This window comes from Terrapene carolina, unplaced genomic scaffold, assembly GCF_002925995.2.
Source record: "Terrapene carolina triunguis isolate 2854851 unplaced genomic scaffold, T_m_triunguis-2.0 Scaffold192, whole genome shotgun sequence".
In the NCBI taxonomy this organism is placed as follows: domain Eukaryota; kingdom Metazoa; phylum Chordata; order Testudines; family Emydidae; genus Terrapene; species Terrapene triunguis.
The window spans coordinates 2,660,848-2,679,589 of NW_020664543.1; the positions used below are offsets into that span (position 1 = coordinate 2,660,848).

General features: G+C 49.8%; 1 protein-coding gene across 2 annotated transcripts in view; it reads right to left on the reverse strand.

Annotated features, from left to right (window-relative positions):
- The window catches only part of SLC38A10 (solute carrier family 38 member 10), a 46,612-nt gene that overhangs the window by 13,587 nt on the left and 14,283 nt on the right, over positions 1–18,742 (reverse strand). For both annotated transcript variants that reach the window (XM_026654396.2, XM_026654395.2), the window contains exons 7-11: positions 16,437–16,539; positions 15,209–15,391; positions 13,088–13,199; positions 12,440–12,546; positions 4,014–4,170 (exon numbers count right to left, since the gene is read on the reverse strand). In XM_026654396.2, the coding sequence (XP_026510181.1) occupies positions 4,014–4,170; positions 12,440–12,546; positions 13,088–13,199; positions 15,209–15,391; positions 16,437–16,539 (662 nt within the window). The remainder of the gene's footprint in view (positions 1–4,013; positions 4,171–12,439; positions 12,547–13,087; positions 13,200–15,208; positions 15,392–16,436; positions 16,540–18,742) is intronic.

Sequence of the window (18,742 nt, forward strand, 5' to 3'; positions counted from 1 at the left end):
TCGGATGCATATATATGCATATATATGCATCCGAAGAAGTGGGTTGTAGTCCACGAAAGCTTATGCTCTAATAAATTTGTTAGTCTCTAAGGTGCCACAAGTACTCCTGTTATTTGATCAAAGGTAGTCCTCAGATCCGCTCCTAGGACCGGATCAGTCCAAGCTCAGCCTCCAGGAAGCTTTCCCCCCCGCCCCAAATTCCTAGGCTGAGGTCAGGGGCGTTTCTACCCTCACACCACTGCTGCAGAACCCCAATCCCTCTCTTTGCATGACAAGATGTTTGGCCTTGGAGCGAGGAAAGGTTAGAATGAAGCAGGCCCAGCCTCAACATGATCAAAACGATTTGGCTGGCACGCAGCTGGCAGGGAAGCCTGATCAGCTGGCATGCCCGGCGGAACAAAGTTCCTTGGGCAGGGGCTCTCTGAGCCTTGGAGACGCCGACCACAGTGTCAACACTTAGCAGGTAATAAGTGTCAACGTTCAACTCTTCTGGAAAAAGAATCTGTTCATTGACAAGGCTGCAAGACCTGAACAGACCTGAGCATTTTAACCTGGCTCCCAATAGCACTGTACTGAAGTGGTTTCATTTTCGTGGAAGCCCTACAAAAGGAGCCTCCAATTATGGGGCTGGGGGTGGAGGGGGATCGGTGGCTGAATGGTTCAGAAAACCAAGGAAAGGCTTGGACCCTGATTTTCAGAGGTGCTGAGCATGTCTGAACAGCAGGCACTTAGAGAGTCTAGCCCACAGTCCAGCCCTGATCTGGGCTGGGGAATCGTCCCCACACTCTCCAAGGCCAAGGGGAACGAGTGATTACAGAGCGCACCGTGCCGCCCCTCCCCGGGCTCTGCAATGGTGACAGATTTCACAAGGTTATCGAATGGCATCAGTGAAATTAGCTCACAGTTGTCTCCTGACACACCAGCCGTAAAAATGAACCAAAATTACACCAGGGTGAGAGTTCCTTTTCTGTGTCAGAGGCCCTATTAAAAGCTCCCTCACAAAGGCACTAGGGAGTGCTACAGCAGGCAAGCTGTTCCTGCAGCCGTCAGGAGCGAAGGGAGTACAGTAACTGGGGCCAATCCACACTGCACACACGCCGGGGCTGCTCCTCAGATAGCGGGGACCAGCGAGGGATCTGGGCAGGTTTCTTGTGGGGAATGCAGACTACAGGGTCAAGCTGAGCTGCTCGAGTGGCACTGCCTCCATGAGCCTGTATGGATACCGAGACCCCACATATTGGTGGCAAAGGAAAGAACCCAGCTCTGAGCACAGTGCCCCCAGTTCCAAGCAAGTCCTGTTAAATGTGAAACAGACTAGGGGGCACCTCCCGTGAAATACTGGCTCAGACACCCCTGGCTCAAACAAGCGGAAGCACAAGGGTTCGCAGAGTGGCGGGGAAAGGTTGCTGTCCTGTCACATAAAGGGCATGAATCAGACCTTTGTTACAAGATATTGCACAATGAAAAAAAATAAAATAAAATGAAGCCGCAACACTCAAGTAAGGAGCTGAAAAATATTAAAAAATCTTAATCCGCCCCATGAGACCCTCTGGGGTGCTTTCAAATACAGAGAGAAATTGCCTAATTAGCTTTTTTTTTTTTAAACGGATAATTGCCTTCATGAGCTTTCACAGGCAGCTTAGCAACCTTTTAACATACATACCCACTGTATGTAATAGCAGAACATTTCCCAAAGAGCCGCTGACAGTAAACCTCACGCAATACAGGCAGGGGCCGTAATGGGCACTTGGGTGTCATTAGTGAAAACACTATTCAGAGTTCACTGGTCAATACGTGTTCACATAAAAGGGCAATGTTCTAATATTCATAATCCCAGGGCCCACAGGGCAGGGTTTTAATGAAAGTCTGTACAGTTCTGGTCTCCACAACATCAAAGAGACCAATAAAACTCCTCTCACATGCTGACAGGCAAGAGTCAGACGGAGAACGCAAAATGGTAAAAGGCTCAGCTCAGCTCCAAGCTTTGCCTCAACCAGGCAACTCATCAATTAAAAGGGGGGTGGGAAAAAACCCCAAGAACATGCTAAAAACAAACTGCGCGCTGCCTGCAGAGAAGCCATGTGTTTCTGGTAAAGACTCGTGCAAGAAATAAGAACCAGATGTGTCCGATGGAGGGCACCCAGGTGATAGCAGGGCAGCCCCCAGCCCGGCACGTATTTCGAATTACAGGATGCAGCTGCTCTGGAGGCTTCAGGGCCACAGACTAGCCCCTTCCCAAAACAAACCAAGGCAGGGCCAAAGGGAGGGGCAGGAAGGTGTTGATTAAAGCAGGGTAATTAATTGCCAGCCAAGTCTGCGTCACGTGGAGATGTGAAGAAAGCAGAGTCCAGGGATCAGGAGCGCTGCAGCGACTGAGCGGGCAGCAGCCTTCGCTCACAGGGAACACCGCATGCTGCTTGCTACCCAGGGCTGAAAGGCTCCCGAAGCCTCTGAGTTCATTGTTCTACTTCCTCTCCCTGGCCCATTGTCCCCTCCAATCACTTCCTCCTCCCACAGGACCAGGCTTCAAAGTCAGGGCTGGAAAGCACCTATTCTGCTTCCCAGGGCAGAGCCTCTCCCGGCTCTCACCGGGCACAAACCAGAAATCGGCAACGTTTCGCTGTGGACATGCCCATTAGAGCTGCGTGGCTAGTCTCCAGGGAAATTTAAAATCTAAAAACGTCTTCCCCCAAGGTGGGATTATTTAATCCACCATCAAAGCGGCAAATGATCCGGGCTAATGCTGGCTAAGTAGTTCTAACTAATGTGTGTAGGCGGGCGTCTAGGGTTCCCTAGGTTATGACTGAACACAAGCATCAACACAGGGATGGAGCGGAGGGGCGACTATGACAAACTCCAACGGACCCAGTCTTTTACGGGACTGTTTATTTTACCCGTTACGAAACATGAATGAACCAAACACGTGCTCTTTGGCCATTACTGCTCTGAAATTAACCAAGATTCAAGAATTAAATTGCATCCTTCCTCCCAGCCCGGCCCCACTGCGTGTGCATTAAGGGTCTGAGAGTGTCCTCCGCTCGGACATCCTGGCCACCTGTGTGCAGGGGAAGGTGCGCACTGTGGATGTATAAAATCTGACCGTCAGCAGGGACGGAGCAGCGCAGGAGTGAATGTTATCGCAGGCAGCACCACTGTCTCGTAGACGCTCAAAGCTGTTCCCCAGGAACAGAGCCAGCGACTAGGAGGGACTATAATCTCCAGCAGAAAAACCCGACTTTTTTTTTTGCTTCCGTTCTCAATATCCGCGATGTTTCAAAGCCCTGAAGAAAAGAAAACCCCGAACAAAGCCAAACAAGACTTGAAAAAACCAGAACACAACCACAGACGAGGGGCAGGGGAGGGTCAATCGACACCTGCTAGCGATGGCCTTGCAAAGCAGGCTTGCAGCTGCGGAAGGGAGCGTCAGGCCATAATTCTATCAACGGCCACAGTAAACAAATAATAAATAACACAAACCAGTAAACAAAGCGGAGGCATAATCACAGGCTTGGTCAGGGCTAAAACTGGCTCCAAATTTATATCTTCACAACCAAAAAAAAGTCAGTGCCCCTAAATGTACATACCTTTGAGTGCAATGAATGGCCTGTTATTGAAACCTGGTGCAATATGCTGGCAGAGATGGTGAAAGTGGCCCTGTTCTGGCTCCTTGTACCCTTTGTACAGGTGGCCAGTCCAGTGCTCTCTCAAGTCCCATGCGCACAGAGCTCCTTTTATTACAAGGTTTCTGCAGTTCCAGAGCCCTGTCACTAGGGGGAGGGCTGAGGGCTGCCCCGCTCACAACAGAACAAAAAAGAAAACCCAAGTCCTGGGCAGAGACCCAAGAGGCATTTTGGAAAGCGACAACTACACTCTTCCTTGGAAACCTTCTCGGGAAGCCCTGGAGATGCAGGCACTGGAAAAGGCTCCCGGTGACACAACAAAAGTGGCTTTAAAGGGGTCAAGACAGTTTGGGAGCGGGGTTGAGATGAGTGTAACATGCGCAGAACACATACCTGGTATTTTGACTTGATCTTGGTCTATTACATTCTTGGCTTCTTTCAGCGGATCAGCCAGTTCCACTGCTTCCGTTTTCACGGGCGTGTCCTCCATCACCGACAAGGTGGTATAGGTGCTAATAACCAGGATTCCCAGGCCGATCCCCAAGATGAGCTGCACAACAAATGGGTCAGCGCCAAAGTTAACATACATTGAAGCAAACGTCACTGTTCCGAATAGCATCTTTCATGCAAACTGTACCTCAAAAACAATTCAGAGCTCAATTTAAATACAGAAACAAATAAGTAGTAGAAAGGGAGAAAAACTTAAGAGGGAAATGGGAGAGAAAGGTAGTTTCCAGCGGCCGTTTGAAACAGGAAGCAGAGATGCTCAAAAGCTGTTTCAGATGCTAGAAGCTGCAGAGGAGAAGGCTCTTGCATGACAGCGCTCAGATTGTGCAGCCAGAAGAGGCGACTGCTAAGGGAGCGGAGCTGAGGTATGTGAGGCAGGCTAGAGTATGTCCAGACAGGATTTTAAAAAGGAGATTAATTTTGACTGTAAGTGACGACTCATTATATTACATTTCTATCAGTTAAGTGAGGACAACGGTCAGGCCAAGTTTGGTTTAAGCTTTTACAACCAAAAGAAAATCTTTCCAATCAACTGTTAACATCTCCCTACATTGTCCACAGCCTAACACTGCAGCATGGTGCAAGTGCCCGAGGACATGACTAGTCTATTTCCAGCAGTACAAAAAGGGAAACAAGATGCTATCTGGGTTGAGACGAGAAAGGAATGTTGTGGGTTTCATCCCACTCAAAGGGAGAGCAGTGGGTATTATTTTCTAAATGTGAACTAACCAGCATGGAGAGAAGCCTGGACGATGAAGGTGACGCCATCAGCCATTGCAGAGCTTACATCCAAATGTGCCAGTATTACAGATAAGAATCTCCCTGCACCTTTGATTTTAGAAATCTCACAGAGTTTTGGGAATGTATGGGATACTCCCAGGGTGTGTGTGTGTGTGTGTGTGTGTGTGTGTGTGTGCGGGGGGGGGGGGGGGGGGGGGGGGGGGGGGGGGGGGGGGGGAGGGAAGGGAGGGAGGGGGGGGAGGGGGGGGGGGGGGGGAGAGAGAGAGACAATGGAGGTACATGAAAAGTAACTGAGAAATACATACAGGCCCAGGGAATGTTTGCCTTGCTTGAGCACTGGAGCTGCCAAATGACTGACAGCTGCCCTAGCTGAAAAAGGTACCAGTTGAAAGAGTCGAGTGGATGGATTGTTGGCCAACAACACTGACAGTTTAGAGATTTAATTACACTCCAATGTATTATTTTTACCTAGTTAATCACAGTAATTGTCACTGCAACGGCTTCTCCTGGAACCTGGTTTGCATGTCAACGCCGTCACCGTATTAAGAACGACTGGTAGAAGGGAAAGAGCCCGCCAAAGGCTATGCTGGAGTCACTGGCGAGGATGATGGTAAAGGGACCTGGACCCCACCATAAAGACCTGTTTGTCCCCACACACACCCCTTCTCACAGTGGGACATGAAAGCAATGGGAATAATGAAGTGCAAAAACAGAAAATACCTCTGCACCTCTCCTGCAGACTATGCTAGGCATATTTCACAAATACCTTTATGAGACAGTGTCTTGATTTGCAAAAGAAACTTGCCTCTTTGCTACAAGCTCTCCCCACCAGTGGATGGAATTAAAGCACCAGGCTGACTGACCCTCATACAGAGATTAAGTGGATCATTCTTATTTATTATAGAAACAGACTCAGAGAATCATAGGACAGGAAGGGACCTCGAGAGGTCGCCTAGTCCAGTCACCAGCACTGAGGCAGGACTAAGGATTCTCTAGACCATCCCTGACAGGTGTGTGTCTAACCTGCTCTTAAAATCCCCAATGATGGAGATTCCACAACCTCCCTGGGCAATTTATTCCAGTGCTTAACCACCCTGACAGTTAGGAAGTTTTTCCTAATATCCAACCTAAACCTCCCTTGCTGCAATTTAAGCCCATTGCTTCTTGTTCTATCCTCAGAGGTTAAAGAGATCAATTTTTCTCTCTCCTCCTTGTAACAACATTTTATGTACATGAAAATTAATATGTGCAGCCCCCCCCCCCCCCGTCTTCTCTTCTACAGACTAAACAAACCCAATTTTTTCAATCTTCCTGCATAGGTCATGTTTTCTAGACCGTTCATCATTTTTCTTGCTCTTCTCTGGACTTTCTCCAATTTGTCCACATCCTTCCTGAAATGTGGTGCCCGGAACTGGACACAATACTCCAGTTGAGGCCTAATCAGCGAGGAGTAGAGTGGAAGAATTACTTCTAGTGTGTCTTACAACACTTCTGCTAATACATTCCAGAATGATGTTTGCTTTTTTTGCAACAGTGTTACACTGTTGACTCATAATTAGCTTGTGATCCACTCTGACCCCCAGATCCCTTTCTGCAGTACTCCTTCCTAGGCAGTCATTTCCTATTTTGTATGTGTGCAACTGATTGTTCCTTCTTAAGTGGAGTACTTTGCATTTGTCTTGATTGAATTTCATTCTACTTACTTCAGACCATTTCTCCAGTTTGTCCAGATCATTTTGAATTTTAATCCTATCCTCCAGGGCAATTGCAACCCCTCCCAGCTTGGTATCGTCTGCAAACTTTATAAGTGTTCGCTCTATGCCAGTATCTAAATTATTGATGAAGATATTGAACAGAACCGGACCCAGAACTGATCCCTGCAGGACCCCTTGATATGCCCTTCCGGCCTGACTGTGAACCACTGATAACTGCTCTCTGGGAACGATCTTCCAACCAGTTTTGCACCCACCTTATAGTAGCTCTGTCTAGACTGTATTTCCCTAGTTTGTTTAGGAGACGGTCGTGTGAAGCCTTTATACTGAGATAGTGCCCAGGGTCCCACATGGATCAGGTCCGATTGTGCTAGGTGAATACAGAGTGACGGCCCGCTGCCCTGCGGAGCTTACAGTGTAACTAAGACAAGACCTAACAAGAGGGTGTAGAGATATGCAGAAGGAGCATTGGAGGCAGGATGAGGAAACCGAGATTATGAATAGGAGCTGACCTAGCCCAGCCAGATGACTGAGACAGTTGAATATATTTTAACGTAAGAATATAAAATAAATATAAGTCCTTAGCGGGCTTCTACGTAGCTGTTCCCAGGCGGCAGTTACTCAGAGGCGTCTTGGTAGAGGTAGGTCTTTTGGAAGGGATTTGAAGGGAGGGAGAAGGCTTTGCAGATTAGTTTGGGAACGGCGTTTCATGCCTCTGAGAAAGCATGAAGGTGCTTGTGGGTGAAGAGGGCAAACCAGTGATGGAGGCTGGCATCGTCTGTGGACCGAGGAAGTGAGACATGGCAGTGTGTTACAAAGGGTGTCAGGAGTCTGAGAGGTGATGGGGTGGAGAAGGAAGAGTGTGCAGAGGGACTCAGAGGTGTGGAGTGATGTGGGGCCAGGGAGACGGCTGTTGGGAATGTACCTTGGGGGAGGGCACATCAAGAGAGGAGGAGGTTGCAGTAGACCAGACAGGAGATGCGGCAGCTCTGGACAGCGTGAGCAGTGTGGTCAGACAGGAAAGGACAGATCTTAGAGACGCTGAAGAGGAAGAAGCAGCAAGAACTGGTCACTGCCTGGATGCGTGGGTGTAGAAAGAGCAGGACATCCTGCCATGCTGTGTACGCCAAACGCAGAGTCAGCGGGCTTTGCCATTTCTGCCCTCGGTTTTCACGTTGTCCATTTGCTTTCCCCAGACGCCCCTGCGTAAATGCAGCGCTGTGACTCGCTCTCTGCCACCCTGCCTTCGGAAACACCAGAGCGGAAATGAGCGTTTCTGCAAAAGGCCTCCAGTAGCACCAGCACAGGCCTGAGAGCTCTCTGGAGAAACGGGGGATCGGAAACAGCTGAAAGTCTGAACCGTTTTAAACCTGCAGCAAATGGTGGTTCTGTTGGTTTAAAAGAAAATTCAATTCCTAGTGGGCAACGCGGGCTGGAACCCAGGAGGTCAATCTCAGCGCAGGATTCAATGCCTGGTCCCTCGAACATCTTCCACTCTGACATTCTGAACAACTCTGCCTCTCAGCTTTCACAGGCACGCTGGGTTGTCCATGAGCCAACAACAGTGCAGGGAGGGACATGGGCAAGCTTCCCCGTCACAGCCTGGCCAGCACCCTGATCACTCCACACACCGCTGGAGAGGTCCTGAAGGCCACCAACTGGGCCAAGCTACACAGCATTTTTTGTGGTGTGCATAGCCGGGGGTGCGGGGACTTGAGGGACAGCCAAAGCCCCCACTTGTGTCAGAATCTGAACGCAGCCTTCCAAGGCTGGGTGGTTAGAGGGCACTAACTAGCCCAAAGACCCATCTCCTGGAGAAAGGGACTAGAGCAAACCAAAGGGAATGCTGCGCAGTGAACAGCGCGTGGGGGCCAGATCACAGCAACACTTCAGCTTAAGGCCAGGTCCAGCACGTGGTACAACTGCAGAACAAAGCTCGTTAGTCAGAGTACAATTAGCCAAGTGGAAGGCAGCAGGGAACGGCTGCTCCAGCTGAGGTCTCTGTCCGGTGAATTGGTCCAGTTGCCTGAAAAGGTTTGGCAGCGCTGCACGAAAACACGTCTTAAACATTCCCATGGAGCCTCTCATTAATGATCCCCCTCCAGAGGGGCTTGTTTTAGAGTTCCCAGAATCAAACATTGTTCCAAGCAACATCACTCAAAGGGTTAATTTGTAAAACACCCTCATTTGCAGGTGACTACCCACGAAGGTAATGGATCTGACACAGCATTTGCAGTCAGCCAGTCGAACAGCAGAATGACCTCGCTGGAATGCAAGGGGGAAAGAAAAAAAAAAGACATTTATCTCCCTTGTTGGGCTTCCCGTAATGCCAAGAGGAGAATTACAAGATCTTAGTGAGATCACTTAAATAAGAATAAAGGAACTCGGGCTGCTCCTGCATCACTGCGGGGTCATGGCAGGGGGACTGCCAGAGAACGACAATGAAGAGCAGAGACCCAAGCAGATGTTTCCATGTCACATGACGGCAAAGCCCAAATGCGCCCCGAAAAGTCTCGTGTGTGTGATTGACAAGCCTCCTGCTGGTGTCAGCAAGGCTTTGGGAGCTCCCCCTCATTGCCCCATCCCGTCAGGGAGCCTTGAACAAACTATAGGCCCAAAGGTGGACGCATCTGGTTAGTCACCCTCTGCAGCCCCCATTTGTGCAAGCGGATTGTTTTGTACAGAGGACGGGGCGCTGCTGAACAGCTGATTCCCAAGTCTCACCCGTCGCAGAACATCCGCCCACAGCAGCTCACCGTGAGGCTATGGAGGGAGCACGGGCAAACCTGAGCGGCAGGCGTGGCCACGGCCTTGGAAACATGTGTCTGCCCATTAAGGCCCCACATACCATGAGGAGCATTCTAAACATGGTGGGGGGGGATTTACACTGAGGAAGGAGACTTTCTTTTGCTTGCTGATGTCACTCAGTGGTGTTAACTCCTCCTTTGTACAGAAGTTAGACTATCCCAAGGTGCTTCCCTCTGGATGTGTTCGAGCCATCGGCAGGAATCTAAAAGTGCTTTTGCCCGGGGTAATGACTGTAGCAAGTTTTCTTAACCCTTCTCCGTTTTGGACCTCGAGCACAGTTAGGGAACACCAAGGGGGGAGAAAGCTAATTGCCATCAGAGTATGGAGGAGGACTGCAAGACGCCTGCTCAGTCATTGGGTTCTCTATTGCGCTGCAAAGACCTTAGGCTCTAAGAACTGTAACAAGTCTGCAAGACGACAGGGTCTGGCCACCGTCCTAGCAGGCAGGAGAGCCAAAGAGAGCCACTTTCCATCCCCACGAGCTCAGTATAAAGAGGGGTCACTAGGCGACCTTGGGTAGCCTCTCTGTGCCTCATTTCCCCCAGTCTATCAGACCGGGAGGAGAGTGACTTCCTCACCAGAAAGGGCCTCGCAAACAAACTATGGAAGCCAACACCTTCCTGTCAGAAGCTAAACCCTTTGTTTACAGACCTTAACCTGACCTTTAGCAGCCCTGGCCCGACTCTCCCAAATGGCAGCTTTACATGCCATGGCCCCATTGCCGTTCCATGCCGAGCCGGAGAGCGCCCTGCACTTTACAAGACACGCTTGATGACGCTGACCACAACAAAGGGGGCAATTTCCCGATTCATTCACACCTCTGTGAGTCTGGCTTTAAGCTTTTAAACTTCCCCTTGTTGCTGGTACCTGATCATCTTTCCAACACACCAAGCCTTTTAACTAAGCCACCCCCGGAGCTTAATCCAAGCTGCAATTCCCAGACTCTGGCTCGCTGCCAGCTGTTGACTGACCAGCTGTCTGTAATAATTAACAACTCCCTGGCAGAATTAGACGCCCTTTGCCGACCAACAGAAACATCTGGGGATGCGAACGCCCCACCCCCTTGGAAAAGAACTTCTCAACCCTTCTTCCAACTCCTCCACTTTCTAGTTTAAATGGTGCCACCCTTTCAGTGTTCAGGCACGTAAAACTCAGCTCTGCCTGACAGGGAGTCCCCCAAACGCTTGCGGGCTTCCAAGAGTCTGGGCACGGTAACTAATAACACAGCCAGAATCCAGTACCAGAGGGCATGGGGAGAGAACTGCTCTCACTGGGAGAATCACATCATGAGTGTTTTAGACAAAGTAAGAGGCCCACAAAGATGGATTTCAAATCTTTTTAAAAAAAAAAAAAACCCAGCAGATCTGGTAACTAGGCGGAAGGGGGGCCCACGGAGGGGGGGGGGGGGGGGGGGGCAGCAGGTTTATTGTCCAGGGGTGGGAAACATGTCACATTGGTGCCCCTTCTCCCCCATCATTCTCACTTCTCACCACAGCATCTGTTGATGGGTTGAGGGAGAGAGCAGAGCTGCTTCTCGGGAGGGAGGAAGAAGCCAAAGGGCTGCATGGGAGCTTCCTGGAAGAAATGAAACAAGGCTTCCAGAAGAAATGGCGCAAGGAGAGGGTGGGCAGAGAATCCAGCATTCAAGCTGTAGGCCTGGGGAGAAGTTCTGCATCACCCTGTTCTTTTCAGCGAGGCACGGATCCCTGCTGGAATGCTTCCAAGAACAGGGCAAAGCAAGTATGCAAACCTGATGGGCAACGGCTCATTCGAGGGTAGGCCGGATGAATCCCCAGCCCCTAGGGAACCTGCTGACCTCATACTCTGCGGAAGCCACTGTGCCGTGGTGAGGAGTTCTATAAGATACAGCCATCTGCCTTGCTGTTCTCCTGACCAGCATTTCAGGCCGTGCAGTCCAGAAGCCTCAGTGCTTGGTGAGAACAGCTGACTGTCCCCTCCAGGCAGCCTGTCCAACAGCTCAGCCCATCCCTGAGGGCAGGGTCACTTGTCTCGGAGAAGGGCCCCGCTCAGCAGGAGTGAAAAGCAACCCTTGAAAGTGCTTCTGTTCCCCTGAAAATTCAGGTGGGCCTTCAGCCCTTTCTTTGGGGTCTCAGCCCAGCCCCAGTAGGACCAAAGTGTCAGGATTCAGCGTGAGAGCCAGAAAGGTGCGTCAGACGATGGAAAAGGAAAGCAATAGAAAAAAACAACACTCTGCTTTAAAAGTCTCATGTGTGTTTGCAACTCACAGGTCATTAAACAGAAAAAGCCATTATTTCTGTAGGACCCACAAAAATGTCTTCTCCCCCTGTGGATTTTGCAGTTAACTAACAAATCTGACTCCCTGTGACTGACAGGGCTGGAGCCCCAACAGAAGCCTGTTAAACATCTTTAGGAGATAAAGTTACTGTGAGAGAAAACCAAAGCACGTTAATTTCAGCTCTATTACCAAAAAATCAGAGTTTGCAAGATAGAAAATCAAACCCAGCCAAGAGACATTTTGTTTCTGTCCCCTAGGAGGCTGATCCAAACTGGAGCAAGGGAAAAGCTAAGTTACCAATAGCCTCTGAATGACCCCGATTTTTCAGAAATCAATTCCTGCAGCAACACCTCTGTGTGTGTATTCCCTTTGAGTATTATTATTTTGGCTGAAACCAGAAAGCGGAGGGTCAGCAGCAAGGACCCCCCTGTAGAGAAGAGTTGTTTATTTTACCCAGCCCAGACAGGTTGAAACTTAAGGCCCGTTAAGGTTTTATATGCTGCCCGGATTTCTCATTCTATGGCAATACAGCCCTGAGCCCACTGGACTGGGTTTGGTAAACACCATTTCACATGTAAAGTGACTGCTTCACTTGCGGCTACAGAGATGAAAAAGTGCTGGCACACTGCTCACTGAGCGACAACTCCGATTCTGGTCAGCACAGCAGACCACAACAGTTCCCACCTGAATGGGGGAGCGGGGAGTTGACAAGTTTCCCCTGCTGCAGTGAAACTAACGAAGTTCCCAGGCTCTACAGCGAGTTGGAGGAGAAGTCAATTAGCATCAGCACTGACCTGTGAGCAAAGGGCATTCTTGTGGATTTTCTTGTAAATAAGAGCTGGGCAGATAAAACAGATGAGGCTTCCCATTGTTGCACCTGTTAGGCCCAAGACGGTCTCCACTGGCAAGAAAGAGCAAGAACAATAATAAATAAAGGTATGCAAAATCCTGGGAGGAAGGGAAAGCATCTAGGGAGGTTGGCCCGGTGCCACTTAGACTGCAGCTCTGAGCAACCCACTAGAATACGAGATGAGCCTCCAGCCAGCGGAGAGCTAGAACAGGGGTAAAATTAGTCACTGCAATTTATGCAGCACACAAGTACTTAGTCACCTTCTAATGACTTCAACCAGCTGCAAGTCCCTGATGGGCTTTCCTTCTGCAAGGGCACCTCCTCCCCAGTCCCCCTCCCTGCAGGTCTCAGTGCCATGAGAGCAAATGACCCCTCCGCAGGCTCAGCTGTTCTGTGGCTGTGTATGGGGAGCGTGCAGACCCGGCCAGTGCTAGCTGGACATGCCAGAGTGCAGGACCAAAGAGCCATCAATAATGGGTGTTCTGGAGAACACAAGATCTAGCAGGGCACGAACAACATGGTGATGAGGAACGGGGAGAAAGGACAACAACTAGGCGATTCAGTCTCTATTCTATCCCACCTCTGCACTTACCATTTGGGATCATGATGCCTCCAACCATGGTTCCAAACACAACGGCCAGCGTGAGGGCTTTAAATCGAAGGGGTGGCATGTAACCCCCCGCAGCAAAGGTGCCGTCTTTTTGCTATAAAAAAAACGCCAAAAACAATGAGTTAAGCTCCTGCTTCACACTCGCAGGTCTCTAAAGCAATTACCCAGGGTGTCCTGCTAGATAAGCCAGACAAGACTATGCAGCACTAGAACGGTGATGGTTTCACCTGCCCACGCAACAGTCTTCCTAGGTACCCAGTAAGAGGGCAATTAGATGTGGCTGAGCAATTTTAATGTGCAGCTTCAACTCGAACCTGCACAAGAACAGCCAGAGCTGCTAGTTCACATCCTGTGCGGAACGTAAACTTGACAACGGCGTCTTGGAACGTTAGCGCCAAAACCCTCCTCCACTGTCCTTCCCGCTTTGCAGGCAATACCCAGCAGAGGCAAGTGCCTGAGAAAGTTCAAGTGGTGGTGACGACATGAGGGAGACGGGGCCCACGGTCAGTAGGGAAGGAAGCCGGCTGTTGCTCCAGCAAGTTGCCACCGGAGTGCAGTTGGGGAGCGGGAAACCGTTCTGCACCACTGCCTCGTAAAACAAGTAGACTCAAAGAAACAAGCTGAATCTGTGCTCTGCAAACAGTCAATAGTATTTTTTGGTGCCACTCCTAGTTCACAACAGGTCCCCACAGCTAAAAACACCCCTCCACATCTCCACAGCAGTGTGTGTTCAAAGCACTGCACGTTCAAAGCACTGCACAAGCATGAACTGAGACACGTGACCTACCTAGGAGATAGGTGGGTTAGCATTCTCCCCATTGTACAGACAAATGCAAAGCGACATGCCCAAAATAATCCAGCCAGTCCTGGGCAGAGTCAGGATCAAACCTCAGGACTTCCCGATTTCCATGGCTTACTGCTCCAGACCACACTCCTTTCACCAGCTGGGCCACCACCACTCAGAACATGAGAACAGAGCCAAGGGGCATCGTATGGACAGCAGCGGCAGGATCTGGAGCTCTAAATTGCATGCGGTTTATTTCCTGCCCCAAGAGGTTTCTCTTTAGCTGAATACACAAAGGTCTCAGAACATTCCCACAATATCTCACTGTTATTTACTGAGTACCGACAGCATGCTTAGCGCTGTACAACACACCGAGGAGAACATGTTACTGCCAGCAGACATCAGACTGACTGTCTAGTCACAAAATACACCCCGGGCCGGGAGAAGGCCTGCCTCCGAGAATGGGGAAAGTGCGGGAGGGAGTGATGTAGTTTAAGTTGTATTTCTATAGCTGATCATAACTGAACAGTTCTGAGGAAGCAGGACATGGAACGGAAGCATCTGAATGAAGGAGGGGGACGTTTGGCCTACGAGAAGGGGAGACTGACTGTTCAGGGCAGGATAGCTAAAGGTGCAAAGTTGAGCTAAAGAAGAGAGCAGGAAGAAGCAGGTGCAGAGATGTCAGGAGGAGTGAACCTGTCCAGAGCGCTGAAGATGGGGACCATGAGCTTGAGCTAGATACGGACATGAGCTGGGATTTAGGTCTGAGCAGCAGGAAATAAGGAGCGTCCTCTCTTTCTAATGGCTAATTCTTCCTCTCCTTCTCCTCAGAGAGAGAACAACCTCGGCTCTGTACTGCATGACACTTGGTATAAGCCAGGTGTGGGGCAGGTAACGAGCACTGCACAGGACCTCTATTTAGGGGGTGGCAGAGCAAATGCCGGGGTTTCACTCCTAGCACCTCTCCCCATTCAATTATTCTGTGTTCTGCAAGGAGGACAAGACTCCAGAACTGCTGCATATTAACAACTGCTCAGAACAGTCACGCTTCCACAGAGCCAGATTTATAAACAGCTCTGCTGGGATCCTCATGCTGCCTCTATTAGCACACCACAGACGGTTACAGTTTCACTGGAAGCTGCAATACAGTGGATGGAGCTGAGGGTTCATCCACTCTCAATACCAAGTATCTGCAGCTAATCAGAAATACAGTGCCATCAACCAAGCTGTGCAGTCGACTGGAAAAAATAAAGGTGGCCCTTTGAAAAGTGACAGGGTGGATGGTGCAGGGCCAAGAGCAGACTGCAGGAGGGTCTTACCTGCTGCTCAAAGAGAAGGGTGTTCAACGCCTGTCTGCATGGCAGAATCATCATCGGGAACCCAACAGCTACCGACATCATGAATCCCACTCGAATCATCTCCGTCACCAGGTTGGAGGGGAAGTTCATGAGCACGTTCCCAGCGATGGCTTCCGTGTAGCTCACGTAACCAAAGAATCCCACCTGCGCCATGGGGAAAGGAAGGGAGTGCTGGTGGCGCACATGCCTTTTCTGAACATCAGGAGTCCGAGTCCAGGGGCTCCCACTGGACCCATCCTTATGGCACTGGGGCAGCGTGTACGATACTTTGCTTCCCAAGCCAGGGAGAGCAGAGGGGAGCGACTGCAGGAGTGGCATGTACTTGAAATTTTTCAGAAGAGAAGCAAAGCCCCACAGCTACTCAGACAAGTGGGACAGAGCAAAGCATGTCAATTAAAACAGGGCAATGCCCAGCTAAGAAGGGACCATGTGGCAACTTCCTACAGTGCAGATCTTCCAGTCGGCCTAGCCATGATATCTTCGCTAATCAAACTAGATGGCTGGAGGAGCTTTCACCTAAAAGCCACTGACATTATTAGCAGGTATGCCTGGGTTTAACTGGGGGACCCCCTGGAATGGGTGATAATGGGAGCTGAGCAGCTGCCTTCCCAGCGCCTTATATTGGTCTGAGTTTGCTAGTGGGATTAAGCATTGCAGCTGAGATGGCTGCCGAGTCCCATGAACCTGAGCCCCTCAGTGAGGGAGGCTGTAATACAATCCCATGCAGCCGCCTAGCTCACATGGGAGGCTATTCTTGGGAATTATTAACTGGATTTTATTAACTGGAGTTTTATGAGGCATAACTTTCTTTATAACCTTCCAATTGCAACAGGCTGATGGGCAGCTCTCTCTAAAGACGGCAGCTCATTGGACGGCATCTCCACTTCCAGTTACATGATTGGAAGACCGAGACCCAGCCACTACACATGGAAAAGAAGAGACTGAAGCCCCCACTCCAGCTCTGCTCAATGGGACCTATTGTTCCAAAGCCCTGGGCTCTCTGAACACCTCTGTGCATCTGCAGTGCGGCCCCCTTCATTTTATTTCACTTTCAGCAAAAAGACACTTCATCCTCTAGAGCAGATAACGCCCGGCCCATCTCATGACGGCTCCAAAGCTTATCCCAAAAGTCACTTTTTTGGGAGGCAGGGGGAAAAGGGAGGAGAAAGGAAGGGTAGAGGCTTCTCACCGTAACATAGAAGGTGGTGACCACATTCAGAGAGGAGGCAAATATGGAGCTCATTATTTTAACGGACGGTTCATCCAGGCTATCGTAGGTCGGCAAGACCTGGCTGCAGAAAAGCAGGTTAACATATTAAGCCGTTTCAAGGAAACTTTCCAGAGAGATGCAAAATCAAACGCATTCCCTAAGTTCTCTTGCTACAGCCCAGCAGAGAAAAATCTCTGACACCTTCCCCCCACAGAGCGTAAACACACGGCTAGTCCACAATTTATATTGCTAATGCCAAGAGATTTCAGAACACTCACAATTTCAAGTGTTGCAAAAATATTCATTCTCCCCATCCCCCACCACCACGTGGAGTTAAATGCGTGATGTAAACATCTTGGTTCAAAAGTGTTGCAAAATGAATGACCGTTTGTTCCACTGAAACACCAGTGGCACGGGTCCAGGCAGCACATCGGAGATTATTGTTCTTGGAGCGCTCCGTGCTGATAATTAAAGCAACCAGTGTTTACAGAATAAAAGCGGGAAGAGGGTTAGAGCATCACACTGCCTAAAAGAAAAGTTAAACAAACAGAACTAAATACAGTGCCTGGCATATTTCAGCACCGCGGTGAGAGCCCAGTTCAGAGAATGCTGGAAGCGTCAATTACACAGGATTGGGGGGTATTTATGTACTTGGAACACACGTGGAATCCACTTTTTCTACATCATCAGGTGCATATTTTAGCAACTCATTAACCTCTTGTTGCTCTAATGAATCCAAGTGGCCACCTCTTGTGTACTACTGAGAGAGCAAGGGGAGGCGGGGTAAGTTAGACGGGCCGGGGGTACCCCCAACTCCAATGGACATTAAAAGCAAGTGTGTGAAACGGACGCCAAGCTGGGAAAATCTTAACCTTTAGCGCACCAAAATGTTCTGCACAAAGGAAACTGAGCTGTCCCTTTAAACTGCATCTCGAGACGCGTGCAGGAGACCACACGTACGGCGCTGTGAGAGTCATGTATTTACGGGGACCCACGAGATTAAATCCTACATGACCCTGTGAGAGAATTTAACTTCTTCACTGATCTTGAAATAAAAACCCTGAATATAGCAACTGCCAAACATCATGCACTTTCCTCCGAAATAGCAGCAGGCCCAGCGGGGGGTGGAGCGGAGCGGAGGCAGAGCGGTCAGTGTGTGCGATGACACCGCTCTCTAGTCCGGGCTCACATTATGAGCAATGCAGCAGAACGGCATTTGGGGGAGGAAGGGGGAGGAAGTGCCACGTGAATTCTAGTTGCAACCAATCCTTCTGTGGTCGAACTGCAGTGCCCATCTAGTCATCTTGGGTTTCTAGTCACAGCTGCAGAGTCCCTCAAATCCAGACCACATGCCCCCGTGCCGCCCTGCCAGTCAAAATCCCTTCTGAGCGGAGCAAGCGTCTGACATGCACACGGCCAGGAGCACGTCCCGACGTGCTTGGGTTTTATTTTTAAACCGGAACGGTCGTGCGGAAGGCCAATGAAAGACCAGAAGCCTTCTCCTGACAAATGCTTCGTATGCCATTATTTTAGGCACCTTCACATCACTGGTGATCAAGTAAATATAATGTCTCAGCTTGGATTTGAGAATATTCAGACCACATGCCCTTTACAGTTCTTGTGTTCCTGAGATGAGAACAAGGAGAGAGGGCGCAAGCAAGACAAGTCCGAGCTGGAGCGAGAGAACCCTGGGTTCGTTTCAGAGATGGCTAGAACTCGTTCCGTTCTCCTGTGAATCTGTATTTTCATCCCCGCTGTAAAGCCCATCTCGGTTTTTGACTAGACTCAGGGTCTTATCCTGAATCATGAGTACCCGCAAGCTGCCACTGACCTCCCAGCACCTCGCTGCATTGGACCCTGAGCGCCACTCCAAACCCGTAGCAGCCAATGGACCACATGATGATTTTGGTGTACTGGTGACCTCAATGGTGTTACACCAGTTTCACTGGCATCAGAACCTAGGATAATGGGTTTGCACAGGGTGCAAGTCATATTACTCCTCAACCCTCCTGTGAAATACGATAAACCCATTTTACAGATGGGAAAACAGAGGCACAGAGGTTAAGAGACTTGCCCAAGGTCACACGGGAAGACTGTAGCAGAGCTAGTATCAGAACTCAGGGATTCCTAGTTCTCAGTTCCCCGGTTAATCTACTAGACCACACTGCACAATGGTTGAAAGTAGGACACCTCTCTGAGCTCAGCAATGCTAATATACATTTCAAAGGGCAGGGGAATTGAATCTACAAGTATGATCATACATTCAAGGTAAATGAGAATAATGG